This window comes from Salarias fasciatus, chromosome 20 (assembly GCF_902148845.1).
Source record: "Salarias fasciatus chromosome 20, fSalaFa1.1, whole genome shotgun sequence".
In the NCBI taxonomy this organism is placed as follows: Eukaryota; Metazoa; Chordata; class Actinopteri; order Blenniiformes; family Blenniidae; genus Salarias; species Salarias fasciatus.
Window position 1 is genome coordinate 18,861,639 of NC_043764.1, and position 21,569 is coordinate 18,883,207.

Sequence of the window (21,569 nt, forward strand, 5' to 3'; positions counted from 1 at the left end):
TGTAAAACTAAATGAATTCAGATGAAGCTCCAGAGTGAACCAGGAGACTGCGGAGGACTGGAAGCAACACAAAGAGCAGCACTCAGCAGCAGATGCTTTCTTTCAGTGAGAGAAATATGATTTGGATGAGATATATGTGGCTGCCTGCTCGACAGTTAAAAAATCTCATTCATCTCGTCTCACAAAACACACAAAATTAATCAGTAAATTAAAGCTGATCAGACACAGACACAGTCTGAATATGAAATATGAAAACAATTCAGATCCTGCCAGCTCTGAGTAACTGACTGTTTGCAGAGCTACACCGGTTCCCTGTTTCAAATGATCCACTTAAAACTCATGTATCCTCTGGATGGCCTTCTGATTTTAATTTTTAGAACATTTCTGTGTTTACAGGAAAAAAAAAAGCCAATCCATCATAACTCTACAGAGATGAGGAAAGAGATTTTAGGAGTAATTCCAGGCAGTGGTACTTGAGGATCTTACCCTCTCGTGTTTTTCCATGTCTGAGTCCATGTTGGACCAGGGACCCTGAGGAGATGAAAAGCACAATGGTCAACAGGATGCATAGAAATGATACAAATCATATAAAATAATAAGATGTTACAATCTGTGTTTCAAAACTTTTGTGTATGACACTATAGGAATATCTACAAAAGGTAGAAAACACTGACTGTCTCTGTCATGAAAGACAACTTATCTTCTAAAATCTAGATGAAAAACATATATCAAATTACTTATTTTGGTTATATGAGAGTATGTGTAAATATATGCCAGTTTAAGTGCTTCTATCTTTATTGTTTTGCTCAAAAACTCCAAAAGAAATTCCCCGTGTGCTCAATCTCTCTGTGAACGAGGATCTTGTTGTGAATGTGACCAGTGAGCGGCTGCAGCTTCCTCCTGCACTCTGCTGCCTCCACCACTAGGTGTCAGGCTGGAGCTTCAGAATCTGACCCTCAGCTTTGTGTCACTTGGCTCGGGTCCAGCCACAGCCAGCCCAAAGTGGGTCAAAAGAGATCCATAATAGTTTTTGTATACACTTGGACCTGGGCTTTCCCTATTAGGTCATGAGAGAGGACGAGACTCGCAGACCCTACATGTGGAAATACACACATTCTTTACGTGTGTGTGTGGGGTTTGCTTCCTGTACAGTACGACCACGTCCATAGATGGAGGGCCCTGCAGAGGCCAGACTATAACCAAGTCATCTGGGGTTCCGCTAAGTGTCCCATGATTCATTGCGCGGGATGACCTGCCGACGCACGGATCAATGAAGTGAGCGACTGACCGGTGACTCGGGCAGATGGTCGTCCTCCCGGGAGAAGGAGCTGTTGAAAGCTTTATTGAACGTCTCGCTGTTCTGTTTGTGTCGCTCAATGGTGGCTCGGATCACCTGAGAGAGGAAAGAAAAAAAATCAGACGGTTTCTTGAGTATAAGTCTCGTAACCAGCACAGAGAGTTATCTGATCTGTGCGAACGTGCTCGGTCTGTTTTCTTTCTCTAATTCTGTTTGTTTTTTCATACCTGTTCCCCCAGCATGACGTGACAGGCTGACGTTTAACATAACAAAGCTCATATTTCTCGGCGCTCTTATGTTCTTTGTTCAAATAGTTTGAACTTTATATAGACAGAAACAAAACAGATCCGAACAACTTTATTCAAAATGACATGAGAGAAATAAAAGATGATCTTTTTAACCTACTTTGGCCTAAATGCAAAAGAAACAGAGGATCTTAAAACTCATCATAGTTGTTCTGCTTCAGCTCTGAGGCCTGTGTCGCAGTCCAAAAACCTGCAGCAGTGCATAAAAACTGTTTCTTTACTTTTCGCTCTTCAACTTTTGGAGCGCCACTCCTTATTTCAGCCTCTCTGTCCTGCTTACATATCAGCTGAAAATACAGAAAATCCTCCAAAGCCGCCTCTGTAATATGCTGGCCCAGCCTGCAAAATGTTTTAATCAGCTTTAGTCTGCTTTAATGGGCTAAACGAGCAATAATGAGGCGCTTTATTAGAGAATAGCACTCCAACACCGAGAGAGTGTGAGGTGCAAATCTCTTTCTAATTCCACCCTCTAATAAAGCAGAACGACCGAGGCTGGAGCCCCGAAATGCTGACCGGGTGTAATACTGCAACAATAATGATCACAGTGTGTGTGTGTGTGTGTGTGTGTGTGTGTGTGTGTGTGTGTGTGTGTGTGTGTGTGTTTGAAGCTTGCCTGAATCCAGTCTTCCTTCTCCTCGGCTGTCCTGTAAATCAAATGACACATTATGAGATTCAATCTAAAAAAATAAGCAGGCAATCACAATAAAACATAACACTGTGAAGACTTTTTTCATTTTTTAGTCTGAGTCATTATGGAGCATAAAAATTCAAATCCTATATTGATTGCAGTAGTTTTTAATGCGTCACTGGTAAAAACCCACCAGCCTGGTTACATCATGATGAACATGATAAAAGAAAATGTAGGATCAGAGTATCAAAAATGATGTGAAATAAAATGTCACGGCATCAGATGTACATTTTATTAACTTACAGTTAACTCTTAAGTGAGCATTACAGATAATTTGTGGATCACAAGAGTCCACTGATGGAGATACTGCAATATGGGAAGAAGCAGATGTGCTAATGATTGGGTGGGTTATTTTTACAACAGCACACCAGAACACCGTAGTAACACAACAGAGGGTATTTAAATGAAAAATGCAGCCTGTTCACAGAAAACTGCTAAACGCCACATTTTCTCTTTGCATACCTACCATTACATCCTGTTGCAATAAGGGGACTCAATATCCATTTAGAGATTTCAACACTTTACATAGGAGTTAACTGTATAGTCATCGTATTATTGAGATATCTTTCCGCTAAATGTAAAGTCTTTAACCGTAGTGTGTGTGTGTGTGTGTGTGTGTGTGTGTGTGTGTGTGTGTGTGTGTGTGTGTGTGTGTGTGTGATTGTCTGTCCTCACCTGGCTTGCAGTTCCAGTGAACGTTGTTTACCGATGATGGCGAACGAGTGTGGAAGGTTCTGCTTCACATTCTCCTGCACCTGAGGCCACGGAGCAGACAACACTTCATTTTCAAGCACAATAAAAAAATTCCGAGAGGTTTTCAATCTGTAAATAAACACAGCGGTACCTCCATGCCGGCGATGTCTATTCGCTCCCTCACACTGAACTTCTGCCCCATCAGCCGGAGTTTAGGCACACAGTATAGCACCATATTGTTGAACTGGAACAGGAGTAATACAGATGACGCACGGCAGAAATGGAAGACACTGTAAGACGATCCTTCCACCTGTGTGACGATCTCCTCACCAAGTAGAGGTATCGGTCTTGTGCTGTTCCGTTTTTTGCTGACATCTTCTTAATGTGTCCTTCTTTGATCAGCTCGTTGGCTGGATTCACGATGTCCTCCTCTCCGCCAAGCCGCTCGTACACCTCCAGCAGCTTGTGCATCTTCTCCTGGAAACATTAAGCAGCAGAAGATTCAAGATTCAGAACTTCATTTATCCAAAAAGGCAACTTGGTTACACTCAATCTTTCATCTTGCTTTCCCTTCCCTGAACTAAACTCTACCACACGGCCTTAGTTTGTTGCAAACTCATTCATGACTTTCCCAGCAGGGCAGAAAGTTCATATTACATGTCTTCACTGATTCATTTACACAGACTGCGAGGCGAAGTTGTTTAAAGGATGTGAGGGCTTCGGTTTCAATGCCAGACGAGAGGACAGAGACGCAGCGGATGAGTCTTACTGAGGGAGACATTTTTGTGAACTGTGAAACTGCAGGCAGGAAACAGCAGCTTCCTGTCGGCGCTAATGCAACCGTGCTGACTGACGGTACAGCGGCAGCTACTCATTGGGTAACACATGAGCCGAGCTCTTATGCAGCTCGATCAGACAGAAAAGAAGTTACAGCATTAAGCCGGATCTTACCATTTTCCTGATTGCTGCATTGGAGTGGTTAGCTGCAGTAGATATTAGCTCCAGTGCCTCTGTAATACACACACATCATGCATCAGATTACACAACATTTTACTCCTTTTCTCTAAAGATATGCATAAAAGGCGGTTTGGAAATGATAAACAAGAGCAGGGTTTCAGACATGAAGGTCTATAAATAAAAACTAAACATGCACATTCTGAACATTAACCACAGCGTGGCTTCCAGCCAGTGCCGATGCCTGCGAGCACCTTAGTCAGCCATCTTCATCATAACCTACATAAACAAAAGAGACGTACAGGCGGGGAAACGAGGCCAAAGCAACTGTGATGGATTGTTTTCCAGCAGGAGTGGACGACAGAAGCTTTTCCACAGACTCCCAACAATGAAGTCACGGCTTAGCGAGACGGACGCAGCCGTGTGGGAGGACGTAAAATGTGTAATCTGTTTCAGACCGAGCCGGCGCGTATTTGAAAATGAAGAAATCACTAAAACAACTGTGTAACAGGAAGAGATGACTATCCTGCTGTTATCTTCATGATACACGACTGAGCTTCACGTTACTTTTGCAACCTTCATTTAAAAAAAACAAACCGGCATCAGTTTTTGTCACGAACATAAAATTTATGAAATAAAAGTTCTTTTAGCAGAATTTTGTCACTGCTCTGGGTGATCGTGTGTTATTAGCAGCACAGGCTGAGATTAGGTAAACAAAGGGAAAACAAAAGTCAGCAAAGTCAAATTCAGGTTTTGTGAAAATGAGGGCACAACCGATAAAAACAAAAGGAGATAAGGAGCCAATAACAGCCTTAAAATCATTAAATAAACATGTCAACATGAAATATTTAACAAGAATACAAAAATTGGCCAAAACAATTAAAAAAGAAATAAAAAAATCTAAAGCAGAAAACGTGATGATACAGCATCAACTATTGTTTTGTCTGTGTGTGTGTCTCAGACTAACACACAGAGGATATAGTATAAAAGGAAAACAATGAATTAAAGAGAAAGTCCTAATTTCACTGAAGCCTAAATTTTGACCTCAGAAGACCTTAAGACTCGCTGCAGTTTGACACTAATCTAAAAATGTGATTAGTGACGCACTGCCTGCACCGTGAATCATAACATAAAGTAGGTGAAAAGTCACGGAGTAGCTCTCAGACGGGGTTAAAGCCGAGCGGCACGGTTTGACTAACTCCTTCTGACCACTGGAGTGGATCATGTGGTTTCCAAACTGTCTGGAGGGAAACGGGGACATTTGCAGAACGAGCGGCGGCTCAGATCATCGGGCAGCTTTTAGACTGTCCCAGATCCTTCAACTTTATAAAAAAAACACTCTTCTTCCTTAATTAATCCTTTTTGGAAATGTCAACTGACATCAGTTACTGTGTTTCAGAATTCCTCCCTGACCTTTAAATGCTTCATAGTTATTATAGCATACATGAGTGTGACCTTTCCTTGAATGACTTCACTGTCTTCTATTCATTTTACTTTTCTTATCCAGCTTCAGTAACTGTAGGATCACCGGTTCATGTATCTAATGCCGTGGACCGACTGACCAGTCCTCATTCGGCGGTAGCGCTGCACTGAGTGAGTGTGTAGAAACTGAGTTTGATGAATGTCTCACTCTCTGCGTCTTTTCGGTCCAGGGCGTCATCTGGCAGCTTCTTCAGGTAATCTTTGAGCAGCAGCTCGTATCGAGGGATCCTCTGGACCGGCTCCAGCATGTGGTGCTGCAGCGTCAGGTTCCCACACACGTCCTGCTTCTGGAGGGTCAAACACACACAAAGGAGAATAGACTTTAAAAGTGGCTGATCCTGAAAAAACAAACAAAGCAATCTTGAGATTGACTTCCAAGTTCTTAATCAGAATTTAAAAAAAAAAACAGAATCAAACCTGTATGTTCTGGACGACACTCTTGAACTGTGAGGATCTCTGTGTCCAGGTGTTCACCAGGTCCATGGCTCGGTCGAAGTTCTTCACATATTCTCCGTACATCTTCATGAACGGAGCCAGTTTCTGGAGGATGTCTCCAATACGAGGGTTGGAATCCCTGCAACAAAAACACAAGAAGTCAGGACGGGATTATCCCTCCTCTCTACGTGCCACTCACGATGAATAAAGCAGCTTCAGCACAAGAACTTAGAAAACATAAAGTCAATGCTTTGAAAAGTAAAGTTCTGCAATTTGAGAAGCATCTGCAGGTGAATTGGTGAAATCATAAAGTAATTTTTTCCCCTCTCTGAACCAGAGCTCTTATATCTACAGAGATGAGGCCATAAACACATGACAATCCTGGTTCCACACCGGATTAATACAGTTTATTTAGTCTGTTTTAGCAGAAAAAATAAAATTAGACGCTTTCTGAATGAATATATTCTGTGACGGTCTTCAACATGGAGCTCATCCCAGCTCACAACTTTTGACGGGAATCACTTATTCGTTTTTGAACTTTAGAATTGTGGTCACATCCTAAGAAAAACATGTGATACTCAGCATGGAAAAAACCTCCGGCTCGAAGCCGAACCAGGGAACTTATAGCTGGGAAGTGAAAGTGCCAACCACTATTCCACTATTTTTATTGTCTATTGTCCTCTACTCATGAGTGCCTTGGAGTTTTCCCCCTCTTGTGTCAAGTTAAGAAAATTAAATCTTTTCCATTTTTACAGCAAGTTTAACTTTCTGCTTATTTGATTCATTCCAACATTAAATCCTTGAGTAAAACCTGAACCTGTAATTGTGCATGAACTCACAGGCTAATGTGATCCTATGAGTCACAGCTTGAGGGGCAACTCTGCAAAGCCTGCTGGGAGGTTAGGTCTTTGCACAGTTTTTCATTTTGACAGTGAAACTGATAATTAAAGGATTTGTTTTAGCTGATTAAATTAGATGGTTTCTCCAGATAATTCACGACACAACTTTCATTTCCATCACTGACACAGGTTCCACCAATAAACGGCACAAGCTAAGGTTCATAAGAGATGAGAATAATCTGAAAATGATTTCCTCGGCACGTCAAAAACTAATCCCTCTGTGAAGGTTCCTCCTGAGCTGCACTTTTCTGACTTGTTTGGATATATATATATATTTTTTTTGTAATTATTTTCTGTCTGAGCACAAAAAAATTTAATGAGTTTCCAGAAAATAATGCTGGAGGAGTCACGATGTGACAGGTGATTTCCCTAAACAGGGCTCTCCAGAGGAGTCATTATGCACCCAGGGTGGCTGATGTTGGCACAATATCACACAACCGAGGTAGATTTCTTGCTTAGCGAGACAGAAAGGCAGAAAATGCCCCTATCCTGCAACTCTGACTCACACAACCTTTTACAACCAGACTGACTTCCCTGACGTGGATGATAATGTCCCTCTATAGTGCCCCAGCTATCCTTTGAATCAAATCCAGCTCCGACGGGTTAAATGACCGCCGAGCCAACCCCGGAGCGGCTTCACGCTCCGGCTGGACGGAAAACCCGCTCGGTGTTTACTCCTCACCATTCTCCGGTAATCCGAGTCTTGAGCTCGGGGAGCAGGAACTTATCATGGAAGCAGTAGATGGAGGAGATGTTGGAGAAGATCCCTGTAATGACGTCCTGAGGGATTCCCGCCTCGGTGAGCTTAGTGCAAAATACCTGCAGAGGAAACAGTGGAGCACAATGACTCCTCCGGCAAGCACACGCTCACACTGGCTTCTAAGGAAAGAGCATGATGGGAAGCAGAGAAGAGACCAGGATGCAGTACATTTGCAATTGACAGGTTTTAGCTCATGATTACTTATTTTTTAATTCTTATCATGACCTCTGTAACAAGCTCAATGATCAGTTTAAACCATTTTTCTTCCTCGCCAGTCACAACAATGACCAGGCTCTACCGCTTCATGGAAACCAGCGTGGCACAAGAAAGCAGAGCGACAAAAACAGGAAGCTGAGTTCGAGGTTTCTGTGTTCTCTACAGCAAATAAACCCGAGCTGCTCTGTGATTGGACAGCGGTCTATCTCTGCCACCGCATGTAGTGAACAAAGAGGAAGGGAAGACTCAACCACCTGGGCTGAAGTCTCACCAACATGTGTGCACTAAAATCTGCTGCAGGCTGAAAAAAAAATAGCTATAAACTACATGCAAAAATAGAAATGAGATTTCTTGAACAAGAAGGTGTACCACAAAGGTTTTGGTTTCATAACATATGTAGCTCTGTCAACAATAACACAATATACAGGATCGCAACAAAAACTGTGATTATATAAACACAAATACTAAAGGAGATGATTTTAAAAAAGCTGTGACTGAACCACTGTTATTTTTTGTGTTTATTTGTTCATTACATGGCAGCAACGTTTTAGAAGCAGCAAAAATCTTAATTATTTTTGCTTCTGACTTAATTATTATTCAATTCGAAACTTAATCAGTCCTGCTTATTAATTGTTTTGAACAAGTGAATCAATTGTGATTATTCACCCTTTTCTTTCGTTCTTGTTTTTTTTTTCACTTTCAATTTGTAGAACATAAATGCACAGAGCATGAAAACATCATTTATCACAGTTATACGATATGTTTGTTCCTCATGCTAATAATAATGATTTCTGATGTATTGTGCAGCCCTTTTTAAAAATACCACAGTAAAAACCAAATCACTTTGAATATTTTGAAGACATTTAATAAAAACGAATCATGAGTCTTTAAACACGAACTTGAGTGGAGCTAAACGTCTTCAAACACATTTACTCCAGTAAACTGTTAATGTTATGGTAATTGCATACAACTTCAGAAATTGTATCTTATAAAATAAAATGAAAAAAATCAAACATAAATCCACTGAGAGCATCGCAGAGGTTGATAATGCAGGGTTTATCATTTCTATCATGTTAATACATCATTTTAATAGGAGAAGGCTAAAAATAGCGCTAGGTAGGATTTTTCAGGATAATCTTAAAAACAAAAGCTATCTTAAAGCCTTCACTATGTTTATAAGGAGCTTTTGCAAAACATAAGAAGGATGCAGGATTGACACGTAAATACAGAGCATTGTGAGAGGATGCTGCTGCTTCCTGTGTACACATATACACAGATTTTGATTACTCTGCATGCATCTTTTTTAAATACTGCACGAGTATAAAAATCACCCATAAATTTAACCTACATGCACACACGCACAAAGGTTCACACAAGACCATGCAAACACTGAGTAATCCATCCAGCACGGGGTGGCTGTGCAGTGGATCACAGCAGCAGTTTTAATCCAGGTCAGTCCTGATCTTAATCACTAACAACACTGGCACACTCTGGAGATTGAAATCTGAACCACGGGAATTTAAAGAAGAAGAAAAAACCCTGTGACAGTTAAAAAAAAAAAAAAAAAAAAGCATTATAAATGATGAAATGTTACCTGGTCGAGGAGGTTAAGTCTTTTTACGTAGGCCTCTTCAGTGTGGAGGAGCTCTTTGGCAATATTCAGCAGCTTCTGAGCCTCTGAGCACTGAGGAGAAACACACACACAAACACACACACACACACACACACACACACACACACACACACACACACACACACACACACACACACACACACACACACACACACGTGCGCACACAGACATTAGCGACTACATCTGAGGCATCAAAGCAAAGATAAATACAAACACAGGATGTGGATCAGGAGAGCATTCTTTCAGGATTTACGATATTTCATCTTTCAGGTGTCTAAAAACATGGAGCTTATCAGGAAAAATCATAATATCAGTTTAAAAGAACAAAAGTTTCTACTGTTGCCTTATTTGATCCTACCTATTTTATGATGACAAAAAACATCCGAAGTCATGAACAATGATAATTATGTTACATGTTTTCACCCTTCACCCTCTGCTGGAAGCAAATTCAGACATCCGTCTTCAACAAGCAGGCAGTTGGAGATTAAACCAAACACTGGGATTATTTAACAACTTGTAACCTGAGTCACAGCCACCAGACGTTCACCACTATGAACCAAAACATAAATTCACATTGTGCAGGGATTCTTCATCTTTGAGCCTCTTATGCAACATTTGAAACTAAGAGTCTGGAATTAAAAGGACAAATGGTGACGGGTGTCAGCCACCCCGTCCTTCCAATCCGGCCCTAAATATAATCCATATATATCATATAATTTCATGGATTTACTCATAATGATAATATATATTCTTGCTTTGACCAGTATAAAACAAATCATTTGAATGTTTGGCATTTTTAGCACAAAACTATGAATTGAACTTGCTAATATGTTATATTCTAATGCAAAACATTCAATAGAATAATTGCGCTAAAGGAAGTAAACATTAGTGCAAAATAGCTGAACAAAAGCTGTTCTGCTATTTAGTGGATGTCAGGATTGAATGACTGGAAACTGCAAAACAGGTTAAATATTTAAATATAAGAGGAAACTAAACCTGTTTTTCACACTTCTACTTCAAAATTAGACATCCAAAGTGAAACGAATATATCTCAGCAACCACAAAGTCAGTTTGAATAGATCTGGGTAAATATACATGTCTCAGTAAATGAATCAATCCTATTTTGGATTTTGCAAATTCAGATGTTTAAAAATGGCTCAGAAAAAAACACGAGTAGACTTTTTGAATGTTTGTGCAATATTTTGAGCCCTATTTTTCTCGAGGGTTAAACAGTGAACAAGTGTCTCATAACAAAGCTTCTTGTGGAGCAACTCAGCCTCACACAGAGGTGCCGAATGTTACTCAAACATCTTGTTTGGTTGTGGTTTCCTCACCTGGATGTCTGAGTTTATCTGTGCGTGGAGAAGAAACGCTTCCACTTCCATCTGCACAGTTCTCTGAGCTCACCTTTAATCCAACGTGGGATTTTATCTCACTCTTCATGCTCTTTGTTTTCATCTTGTTAATCTTATCAAATTACGTTTGCTCTTTTTTTCTGCCTTCGTTGCGATGCCCATGTTTGTTGAAGTGACGAATTTGTTGCTGAAATGAGCTTTAAACTTAAAACTTTCCAATCTGTAAGACATGGAAGCTCAAAATTAATAAGTATCGGCATACTTTACAAACTGTGCTGGAATAATTTGTCTCTTTTTGCCTGCGCTGTGACTGATGCCTGAGAGCTTCACCCATCGAGACCCAGTGTCTCCAGACTCTGTAAATTGAAGGTTGCAGCAAAATGATTGAAGGAGACGACTAGTTGTGATTTTTCAAGTTAGTAATTTCATTTTCTGAAGAAAAATCTGTTTTAAAAAGCGTTTGGATGGCATCTCAAAAGGCAGCTGTGTCATGCTTGTGGCTGCAGTTTCCATCCAGAGCGGATTACTGTGAAATCAAGGCTCCATTCATGTCAGTTGTTTAGCTTACGAGCAGAAACTGATGAAACTGATCTGATATGTTGCAGCAGCGCCGAGGCTGGAAATCTTTCTCCTGCTTTCACGATGACTAAGTGGGGCTGAGCTGAAGTGAAAAATGTTTAAGTAGACACAAAAAGTGAAGTTGCCGATGAGGTTCATACCGGTATCATAGACACAACACACACACAGTGATTTCCAGCGTGCATTCACCCAAACCTAACCTTCATCTGAAGCCTCGTTCAGCCAGTACAAGACACCATAATGACAGAAATCAGACCCAAATTTGTCATTGTTTGCAGAATAACTGCTACAAAGTCAGCAGGAAAAATAACAAAAAAAAAGCCTTCAGTCCTCCCTCTGCAGCACACATCACTGAAATACCCACATCCTCTGTGAAAAAAAGCTGTCATTGTGCAGCCATTAACATGTCAGCTTCAGTTCACAGCGACACGAAGAGATTAACAAGTGCACACAAACACACATACCCAGCAACACACCCTTCCTCTACACAACAGAGCTGGGATCAGGAAGCACTGAAGAGCGGAGACACTTTTCCCCAAAAGACTATGGGCGTGGGTGACGGCGGCGTCTTTGTGTGACATCTGTGTGTGTGATATGGGTGTGTGTTACTGCGTTACAAAGATCAGACGAGATCGCTTCCTGCAAGAAAATGTGCTCTTAAAAGTTGCTTTCACTAGACATAGTGTTATCTCTTTATAAAGCTCTTCCTTTATATGTTTGCATTGGAAAGTTTGAAGTCGAGGAAACAAACGGCAGCAGGAAGCGCATCGACAGGGTTGTTTACAATCAATACTCTAGACGAAAGACGTGGGAAAACAGAAACCGTAGCTCAGCTGTGGAAAGATTAGTGTCTGCAGACTCTTTCATCCAGCAAGCACAAGTTCCTCTCACTGCTCTTTTGGCAGCTATTTATCCTTTTATGTAAGGAGCCGCTTTTAGATACAAGTCAGTCAGATGTGAGCGGCAAATTAAAGCTCTAATAACGCTTCATGCAGAAGTTTTCTTTGAAAGCGCTCGCTCAGGCTGAGGTAATAATAGACACACGCTATTTTTTTTCCATTATAAGGAGGGCAGTCTGGACTTCTGTAGGTGCGGGATGTGCTCAAGTTCAACATTCATCCATCTTCTTTACTGGCTTTAGCAACCTTAGGGTCACTGCGGGCTGGAGCTCAAGACACTGAGAGGAAAGGGAAACACTGCACAGGTCTGCAAGCCCATCGCAGGGCACAAAGGGACAGTTTAGAGCCCGTAGCTAAGCTAAAATGGATATATTTGACTTGAACACTACACTGAAAGGCCCAGAGGACAGAATCAAACCGAAGGAGCTCTCACTGTGAGGTGGGGTGCAAAACCACTAAACCACCAGTAAACCAGGAAGACTCAACATCAGCCGGCTTTTCTCTCGTTACCACGCAAAAAGAAAATTCAACAGCAAAAGCTGAAGCAAACACTCGTCTGTTAAGACTTAAAGCGAAAGTCTCGATACCAAGACGCCTCTGCAGTTCACACAGTTTGTGGTCTGTGCTCCAAAAATGGATGATTTCTTTCGATCAATGATCATTTCAAACATTTGACAAAGTTTCTTAGTTTCCAAATACTTGAATTACTGAGCTTGCTTCAAGGTTAAAATTAGAGACTGACTCTAAAACTAGTCCGTTTCATTAAACTAGAAGCAATAAATAGTTGTGGTAGATACGCTTGGTCACAATTCTGGTAGTGAAGAGGGAATTTTCACGGCCTGATCATATTTTTCCATCTGGACTCTTGAGTCATGACCATCTGAAGCTGAGTGTGTGTTGTACTCACTTTGTGCACCTCTGAGTGTGTTTCAGTCACAAAGCCAGTCTGTGAATCTGTGAGAGACTGAATCTCCCCACTGCTGCCCTCGTCCAAGTCACTGTCCTCATCCTGCGTGGAGTCTCGCTTGTTGCCCAGAGTGACGCAGCAGGACACGCTCTCCGTCTCGGTGACGCTGTCGTAATGATCCTCCTCGTCGATGGCGTCCTCGTTGGGGAACACCTCCCCGTCCGCCGTGCACGACGGGCTGTCGATGCCGCTGTCCCGGTTGGGAATCTTCCCGTTCTGCTCCGAGGAGTCCGGATTGTCCAGGAGTTTGTGGGACGAGCCGTCGTCCGTCTCCGCCTCGTGCAGGCAGCCCACTCCGTGCGGGATGTCGTCCTCGGCGCAGTCGTCCAGGGCGGTGTCGTCCGAGCCGTCGATGTGCATCGAAGCCAGGCAGGAGAGTTCAGACACCTCGCCGTTCTGTTCAGAGATGCCCAGTGCAAGTTTGTCCGCGGGCGAAGGGTCTCCGGCGGCCGTCTCTGCGGTTTCCTGGCTGCAGGAGGAGATGTCAGACGCAGTTTCCATTCTCAGGCACAGGTGGAGCTGTGACCGCGGGAGCACCCCCAGTATGGGAACCCTGAGGACAAAGAAGAAACAACACACAGACCTGATTTTATCACTGGTAAACAGAGAAAGTTTGGCAGATTATTCATCTTTTCTAGCAATACTTATTCCTCCTTTAAATGTTGGCACATCTGTAATGAACATGCATTTGTGGGATGTGCAACAGGGCACAGAAATGCTCCAAAACCCCTTCTGCCAATGCAAGCGTGCATCGATCCACATAAATCTGAAAAGGCTCGCACAGCATCAAAAATCTGATGTCCCACTTCTCCCTTTACCACAACAACACAACATTTCCAGGCTTGTGTTCGTGCTGCAGCAGCTGTGGAGCTTGCCGTGGCTTCTACAGCTAAATGTTAAGCTGCTCCTCTAGAGCAACAAGAGGAAACTGACAGCAGCACACACTCCTCGACCTGATGTGCATGCCTCATGCCTTCCACTCTGTTTTTTGGTATATTTCTGGAATGGCATTACAGCACCACTATTATAAACACCACAGTGCTTTCATGTGAAAAGACGCGGATGCAGTTTGCGTGTCAGGAAAATGTAATTTTTGCCCTGTGGTTCTAGTGGGGGGAAAGGTAAATTTGACCCAGTTATACACAGGCACATCACTGGTCAAATGCAAAGACACACACTCACTCAGAGACACCAGCTAACTACAAGTTTTGGGACCGTGGGAGGAAACCAGAGTATCCACTGAAAACCTCCACATGCTCTAGGAGAACATGCAAACTCTCCAAACAAAGACAGAGATTTTTTTGTTCTTGAACTAAGAGAGTCAACTAGTAAACTGGTACAAGAATCAGCAACAGGAAGGAAGACTATCAAAAAGCTCAATTTCCTTACCTTGAATTTTCAAACCTTTCAATCAGAAGGCCGACCTTCTGGGCCTCCTTCTGCTGCTGCGCTCCCTGGACAGGAGGGGGGAGAGTCGGCTTTGGCTTCGGTGGCGGAGGCGGTGCCGGCAGGGGCCTCGAGGGCGCGGGGGGGATCCTCTTCGGTTTCTTGTCTTGTCCGAGGGCCAGCAGGTGCGCAGGTTTAGGGGGCACTGCGAGTCCAGGAGCCCAGACGAAGCAAGAGGAGCCGAGGAGGAGAGAAGATCAAGAAACACAGTCAGGTGACACGAATAAATCCGAGAGAGAAAACCTCCATGGCTGAGTCCTCGTGTTCGATTTCTCTGAAAAAAACTGAAGAAAAAGCTACAAAAGAGAAGACAAGCTGGAGATGTGAGGCAACAGAGCAGAGTGAGACAGACTGTCAGCCAACTTCCTCCTTTAGAACAGGATGCTGAGACGAGTGTGTGTGAGCCAGTATAGCCACACACACACATACACGCACATGAACACACACACACACACACACACACACACACACACGTGGAACAGTACACACACAAAAAAAAAACCTATTCTCATGCACATGAATATTTACATGCTGTATTCTCTCTGAATATGTGTGCATGTTTAATTTTAGGAAGCCTGTTAGAAACGAGGAAATGTGACGATGCGTTTCAGTTGTTAAACTGAGGACTTCCTCTGTCTGTGTGCGACTGTCTGATAAAACAAAGACAGGCTGAGCTCGCATTTCTTCTCCTAATGTTGTGATAAAATCAGGACAAACAACGTGACGGCTCAACTTTCTCCTGCTAATTAAACCTCAAAGAGGTAACTTTACTGTCAAAACAATGAGATATCTTCATTAAAAAAAAAAGATGGCTAAATAAGCAGTTCATATTCACGTCATTTTGAGTTTAGCACAGTTTATGTACAGTATGTGCATGTGTTGATTATTCATATTGATTAATGTTTTCAGCCAAAATAGTGACATACAGCAATAAAAACTTTAATTCATGTGGGTGAATACCTATTCACATGAGGTTGCCTTTTTTTTTTTACGGTAAATCTCACGCGAATATCTATTGGCACAGAGGAGAATTTTCCATCATGTTCCATCTTTATTGATTCTATAATGAGCAAATAAACTACAACAAAGATGGATATAACAAAATGATCATTTAATATTGGGCAATCAAGTTATTCTTCACGGGATCATGTAGCTATAATCACAACGGGCAGTACAAATGTGGTGAATTAACCCTTTACTAGGCAACTGATATTATTTATGTCCATCTCCTTTTTTAACAATGGAAAAATAGAAACAAGATGGGAAATAACTGCTAATTAATGAGATGTTGATGGTGCTATTTTTGTTCAAAGTCACATTTACTCTTTTTTGTAAATTGCATTTTACGAAATCAGAACTCAATATAATAAGAAATATTTGACTATGTCTAAATACTATTTTGACAATATTTTAAAAAATGGTAAAGTTGTGGAGTTTTGGTCAAGAGATTTGACTGTGTTTTTAATTATACTACATTAAAGTATGGGGAGAAAAGCCTTCTCCGGACATATATGAAGTCCTGTATGAAAAATATCTGCAAATATCATAATTCAGTTTAAAGATAAACTACAAAGGTAAAACTGCAACAAGCTGTACATCTTTAAAGTCAAATCACACCTCTTTAATATTCCCGATGGCTTATTTTAATCCAAGATTTTCTTTAAGGTGCAACCTGTCTGTTGCCCTCTGTTGGCTGCGATCGTTTTCCATCCCTGTTACCTGCCTGGATAAAATAAAAGATGACATTTACTTTTATCTACTCACTCATCTCCGGAGGGATATAAGTATCAGCTTATTTAAAATGGCAGACCCTTTTAATGTACTTAAAAGGAGAAAATATCAACCCTGAAAGGGTATTTCAAGGGAAAGTTTTTAATGGAGACTTCTTTAAGTCACAGAACTGAAAAAGTAACAATAATGTTTACCATTTATTATATGCTTTGTAGCATAATTGTCTTTAAATGGGATGCATACAATTTTATTGAGGTACTACTTTGTGATTTCTTAATAAACCACCAATGTTTTTATCATCACTTGAGAATAAACATGGTGTCACATTTTTTTTTATATTTCTACTGAACAAGGAGAATGATGCCTTCGCAAAGCGACTGCCTTCATCTCATTGTTGTAGCTAAAAAAAACTGTCAGGAATGAGGAAGTTTACAGGTAAGGTCATTTCCATATAACAGGCTGAAGGAAATAAAACAAACTGAATGAGTAACTAGGAGACACGTAAACAGAGAAGTTGTCATGTGAAGGTTAAAGAGCGACATGTGTCAGAGTTTAGTCAATCGCACATTGAGGTGGAGCCATAATGAACACAGCTGAACCAGTCGGGTGAATGGCTTCCACTTAACACCATTACTCTGAGGCTAAGCTGTGAAATCAATCATGATTCCTTTACCTTTTCAAATTTCAGGGACTGCTGCTATTCTGCAATCGTCTATTTTCTATGCCTGTTTCATCTAAGGCCATATTTCAGGACCTCGAGCCAATTCTTGATGTAGATGTGGACATTCAGGGTACTGGACGGGTCATGAGCCCACTGCTGGCCTAACAGAGGAACAATCACATCTCCACGCACACACACACACACACACACACACACACACACACACACACACACTGGATTCACGTTTTATCTCCTTGTAAATCAGTTATGTTTGGGTTTCAGAACATAAACTAAACTAATCAAGTTTGCATATAAAAAAAAGTGTTTTCGCATTTCTAACCTGTGCATGGGAAAATCACAAAACATGCCTCTGCAGCAATTGCACGTCAACCCTTTCAAACAAATGTGACTGGCTGCTTTTCTGTGCCATGCATCTAAACATTAAATGAGGGAACGTCTTTCGATAGGCTGGCTGACGCCTGACACTTTCTCCTTTTAATTTGTTGCACAGCTGCATGCATTAAAACGGTAATCATGATCAAATAAACATGACCAGAGTGGATTATTCTCGCCACATTGCTCCACCAAATTTAAAATATCTATTTAAATATCGGGGTCATGTCTATAGTGTAGTGTCCCAGTATTTTTTTTCTCCATCTCCCCAAACACAACACATGCTCTTCGTATTTAGCATTCTTCAAATGATGCCCGAACACAAACATTGGGGATGTTTGACCTGCTTTATAGCTGCAGCAGCCGTCGCTGAGGCGGCGTGAGTGGCAGAGTGGGGTCAGACAGCTGACAAGTATCACATTATAGCAAAGCGTTTGTCAGAGCAGAGTAAATGGCTGCTCGGTGGCAGACGTCTGATCTCGCTGCACCTTTCGCTCATAATGACAGCTCCGGTGTCCGGAGGGACCTTGAAGGGGCCGCGACGTGTCTCGGTGTCTAACCTTGAGGTTTCTGTGCGGTTGGAGGTCTGGGCGACGTGGAGGACGGGGGCCGCGGCTTGACGGCGGGCCTGTCGTGACATGGTCTGGGCGTCGGACCTTTCTTCACCAGCTGCGGGGAACACAGGTAGTCCACCGGCCGACACTGGTACTGCAGAGCGGAGGCAGGGAGGTCTGCGCACAGGAGACAGGAAGGAACACGATATCAACTATTGATCAGGCTCAGGAGATTCATCAAAACACAAACCACATTTCAGCATAATCCCGCAGAGCGATGCAGCGCTGCGAAGGGACTGGGACATGAGCGAGTGACCTTGAGCTCAGAGTGTTTCAGGGTGTCGTCCTCAGACAAAGAGAAAAGCAGAGAAGAGAAACTCTGGCGCATCAAACCCCGAGGCCACGCCGAGCCACATGGTGTCTCCAACACTCTCCGGTCCGGACGTGACCGGAAAACAGCCACGCTTATCGAGACGCCGTCAGTAAATAGATAAATATAAACTGTGTACTTTTGCAATGAAGCAGATATTGCAGAAGGATAACACCGGTAGTCCTCTGTGCTTTTGTTAAGAGTGAGATCTAAATCACCGCATGGGGGAAAAACCTGACAAAACAAACAGCTCTCAAACACGAAGCTTTATTACAAAAGGCTAAATGCATTTCCAAACACACTCTGGGATAAAAGAAACAGTTCTTGGGGACTACTTTCTGCAGCAAATTATTTGCAGCCATGAATATTTATACAGCCGTGACAGCGTACCCGCCGTCGACTTGAAATAAACTTCAGTGCCAATGTTTATAGCAATGAACAAACATGGCATGGCGTGCCACAGCGGGGGTTATTGATGTCTTCACTGTTCCTGAACAACATCAAAGGCCACTGGAGCTCGGTTTGAGCTTCAGAAACTGATATTAGTATTCGTCAGATGTAATTCTGGATGTTCCTATTGTTTCTGTGATTTGCCGTCAGTGAAATAAGCACAGAATACAGCGAGCCACGGTTTAGGTATCAGAAGTCCTGATTTCATATATATGAAAACAATATATATACAAAACTCCAGACAGTAAGTGCAACCTATAATAGCATTTGTAAAAAAAAAAATAAAAAAAATGATATAGCTGACATGGATAAAGCACCGTAGTGATTTTCTCAAAAGATTTAAATGGTCATGCACACAGTCATGTTGATGTCTTTATTGCTGCAATAACACGAGGAAGTCTTCCCACAAACATGTCTCAGTCAAAATTATATTAAAGAACACGTGTTTTTACTATCAGATTTCCAGTTAAGTTCGAAAAGAAAGGGCCTGTAAGGCCGCCATCTAAATGGGCCAGTGACCTTACAGTCAACCCTTTGAAATTCAGTCATCAAAAAAGAAACTCTGCATTTAAACAGCTGCTAATGACTTGCACAGTGTTTGTGTGTGTGTGTGTGTGTGTGTGTGTGCGTGCGTGCGTGCGTGCGTGTGTGCGTGCGTGCGCGTGTGTGTGTGTGTGTGCTGGAAGTACTACAGAGCTGCTGCATTTAGACTCGACAGTCGCCTTTTTGGCATCACTAGTCTGTCACCGATGCGTCTGTTCATTGTTCCCACGCAAAGTGACGACCCTGTGAAGATTACGATAACAACTATACAAACCACACAGCCTCCTTTCACTTTCACTCCAGTCCCACCATCTCTCAGCCGGCTGGATTACAGCTCAAAAGTGGCACGGAGCTCCCACAAGATGTCCCGGCATGCCTAATTTCGCGTGCGTGTGTTGTTTTTCAGATGTGCTCCGGGCAGCGAAAGCAGAAAATTCAGTCGGTAATGAGTCTTGCTGCGCTGCCTGCCTCATGTGGCAGACTGCAGGCATTCCCACCCTCACAGTGGAATACGAGGCAGCGGTGGAAATAAAGCATACAGCCTCCCTCACCTCTGGGCAATCATTTTTCCATACCGAGCAGACATGAATCCAAGCCAATTTCCAGAAATGAATAAATAAGTGGTTTCACAGGTGTCGGGAGGAAGACGGTCTTTTTAACCACATTTTTACAGAAATGATTGTAATCATTATATTTCATGACATTAGCAGCCAGATTCCTTTTCAATTCATATGTTATAGAAGTGCCCGGTCATAATGCGACTGTGAGGCCGATGACCCAAACAAAGGTTCCCAGATCCAGTAGCTACTGCAGGCAGGTTTTATATTTATGTCTACTTCTTCCATTCCCTAGCAAAGGAAATATCGAGAGCCTCCTGGAATGGCTTCTGCTAATGCCATCTCTAAATCAGAGCTGACCGGGGCGGTTTGAGTCAGAGGGAAAGCTTGACCTATGATCAAGACAACAGACGTGTCCTCCAGCCGAACGACTGCCGACAGGAGGAACCCTCTGACCCAAGACCGGCTGCCGTCTTTCCTGGGAAAAACAAACAGCAGTGGAAGTCGAAGGCAATAGGGGCTGGTGCCTATGGAAACTCATGGTAGCCGCATCTCCCTGAGAGCAAAACCCGGCCCTTATGACAAAAACTGCTTAACACCAAACAGGGACTTGATGACACAGCAAAGACGGAGGGAGAGACGAGCTGATGCTACGGTTTTTCCTAATTAAAATCTCACAAACAGGACAAAATGACACACTGTCAGCGATGTAAAGGAAAATAGGGAACGCAATGAGTCCAAGTTACATTGACTTACAGAGGGAAAAAAAAGGAAAGAAAATGCAGTAAAAAGTACAAAAGACTCAGAAGAACAACCTTGACAAACGACATTACCTCAGCTTCAACCTTTTGGTTTCACATATCCAAAGTCCAACGATCAAATGAATGGAAAAAAATCTTCGCCACACAAACAGACCTGATCCCGCCCTCCTGTCATGGTTTGCCAAAGAACGCCGGCGAAACCCGTCTCTGTGGTAAACACACACGCACATGCAGACACAGATAAACACACACACACACACCTTAATCCGGCGCTCAATCCTGCGCTGCGTCCAAACATTCACCCTTTCCTCCCCTCAGCCGCGCTGAAGAGAACTGCACCTGTCTGTTCACCTGCCAAACCTGATCAAAGTACCTCCTCCTGGGGCCTGAAGTAACGTGACAGTGAGTCACGGCTGAGCCCGGTAATCCCGGAGTATTGTTACAGCCCCCCCCACAATAACTGAACTTTGCTCGTGGCGCACAGCTCACAAGACGCTTTCAGAACTGGCAATAACCAGTCGGAGCGCGCCGCATCGAGGCCGTGGCGAAATTGATTCAGACTCAGAGGAACGATCGGAGATGATGTTAACTCTGTAAATGTGTAATTTTAAGAGAGGCTTAGGAGAAAAAAGCTCAAAGGGGAAGAGTGTAGCAGGCTCATTAATTCCTGCAGCTTTGTTCCAGCTACACAGCAAGAGACGAACAGAAATTATACGTCTGACAGTATTAACGCAGACTTACATTAACAATATTACCCTGCGTATCACCCCTTCACCCACCCAACCAGCCACTCAAAGTCCCTTTAATTAGACGAATAAGTAAAATTGTATAATCCTGTCTGGCCTGCTATCTTCCGTCTGTGACATAACCACGTCAAGTGACTGAGAAATGGAAATCTGTTGACTTGTAACCTGAAAGACTGCATTACAGCGTGCATTCAG

The 21,569-nt window shown here is 42.6% G+C and overlaps 1 protein-coding gene across 1 annotated transcript in view; it reads right to left on the reverse strand.

Moving 5' to 3' along the window:
• Nucleotides 1-21,569, reverse strand: part of fgd (faciogenital dysplasia) — a 59,737-nt gene that overhangs the window by 5,086 nt on the left and 33,082 nt on the right. Inside the window, exons 2-15 of the mRNA XM_030119370.1 lie at nt 17,954-18,124; nt 14,552-14,753; nt 13,103-13,715; nt 9,324-9,413; nt 7,436-7,572; nt 5,837-5,993; nt 5,568-5,706; nt 3,935-3,993; nt 3,314-3,460; nt 3,135-3,227; nt 2,966-3,045; nt 2,216-2,246; nt 1,289-1,393; nt 487-531 (exon numbers count right to left, since the gene is read on the reverse strand). Coding sequence (XP_029975230.1) covers nt 487-531; nt 1,289-1,393; nt 2,216-2,246; nt 2,966-3,045; nt 3,135-3,227; nt 3,314-3,460; nt 3,935-3,993; nt 5,568-5,706; nt 5,837-5,993; nt 7,436-7,572; nt 9,324-9,413; nt 13,103-13,715; nt 14,552-14,753; nt 17,954-18,124 — 2,069 coding nt within the window. The remainder of the gene's footprint in view (nt 1-486; nt 532-1,288; nt 1,394-2,215; nt 2,247-2,965; nt 3,046-3,134; nt 3,228-3,313; nt 3,461-3,934; nt 3,994-5,567; nt 5,707-5,836; nt 5,994-7,435; nt 7,573-9,323; nt 9,414-13,102; nt 13,716-14,551; nt 14,754-17,953; nt 18,125-21,569) is intronic.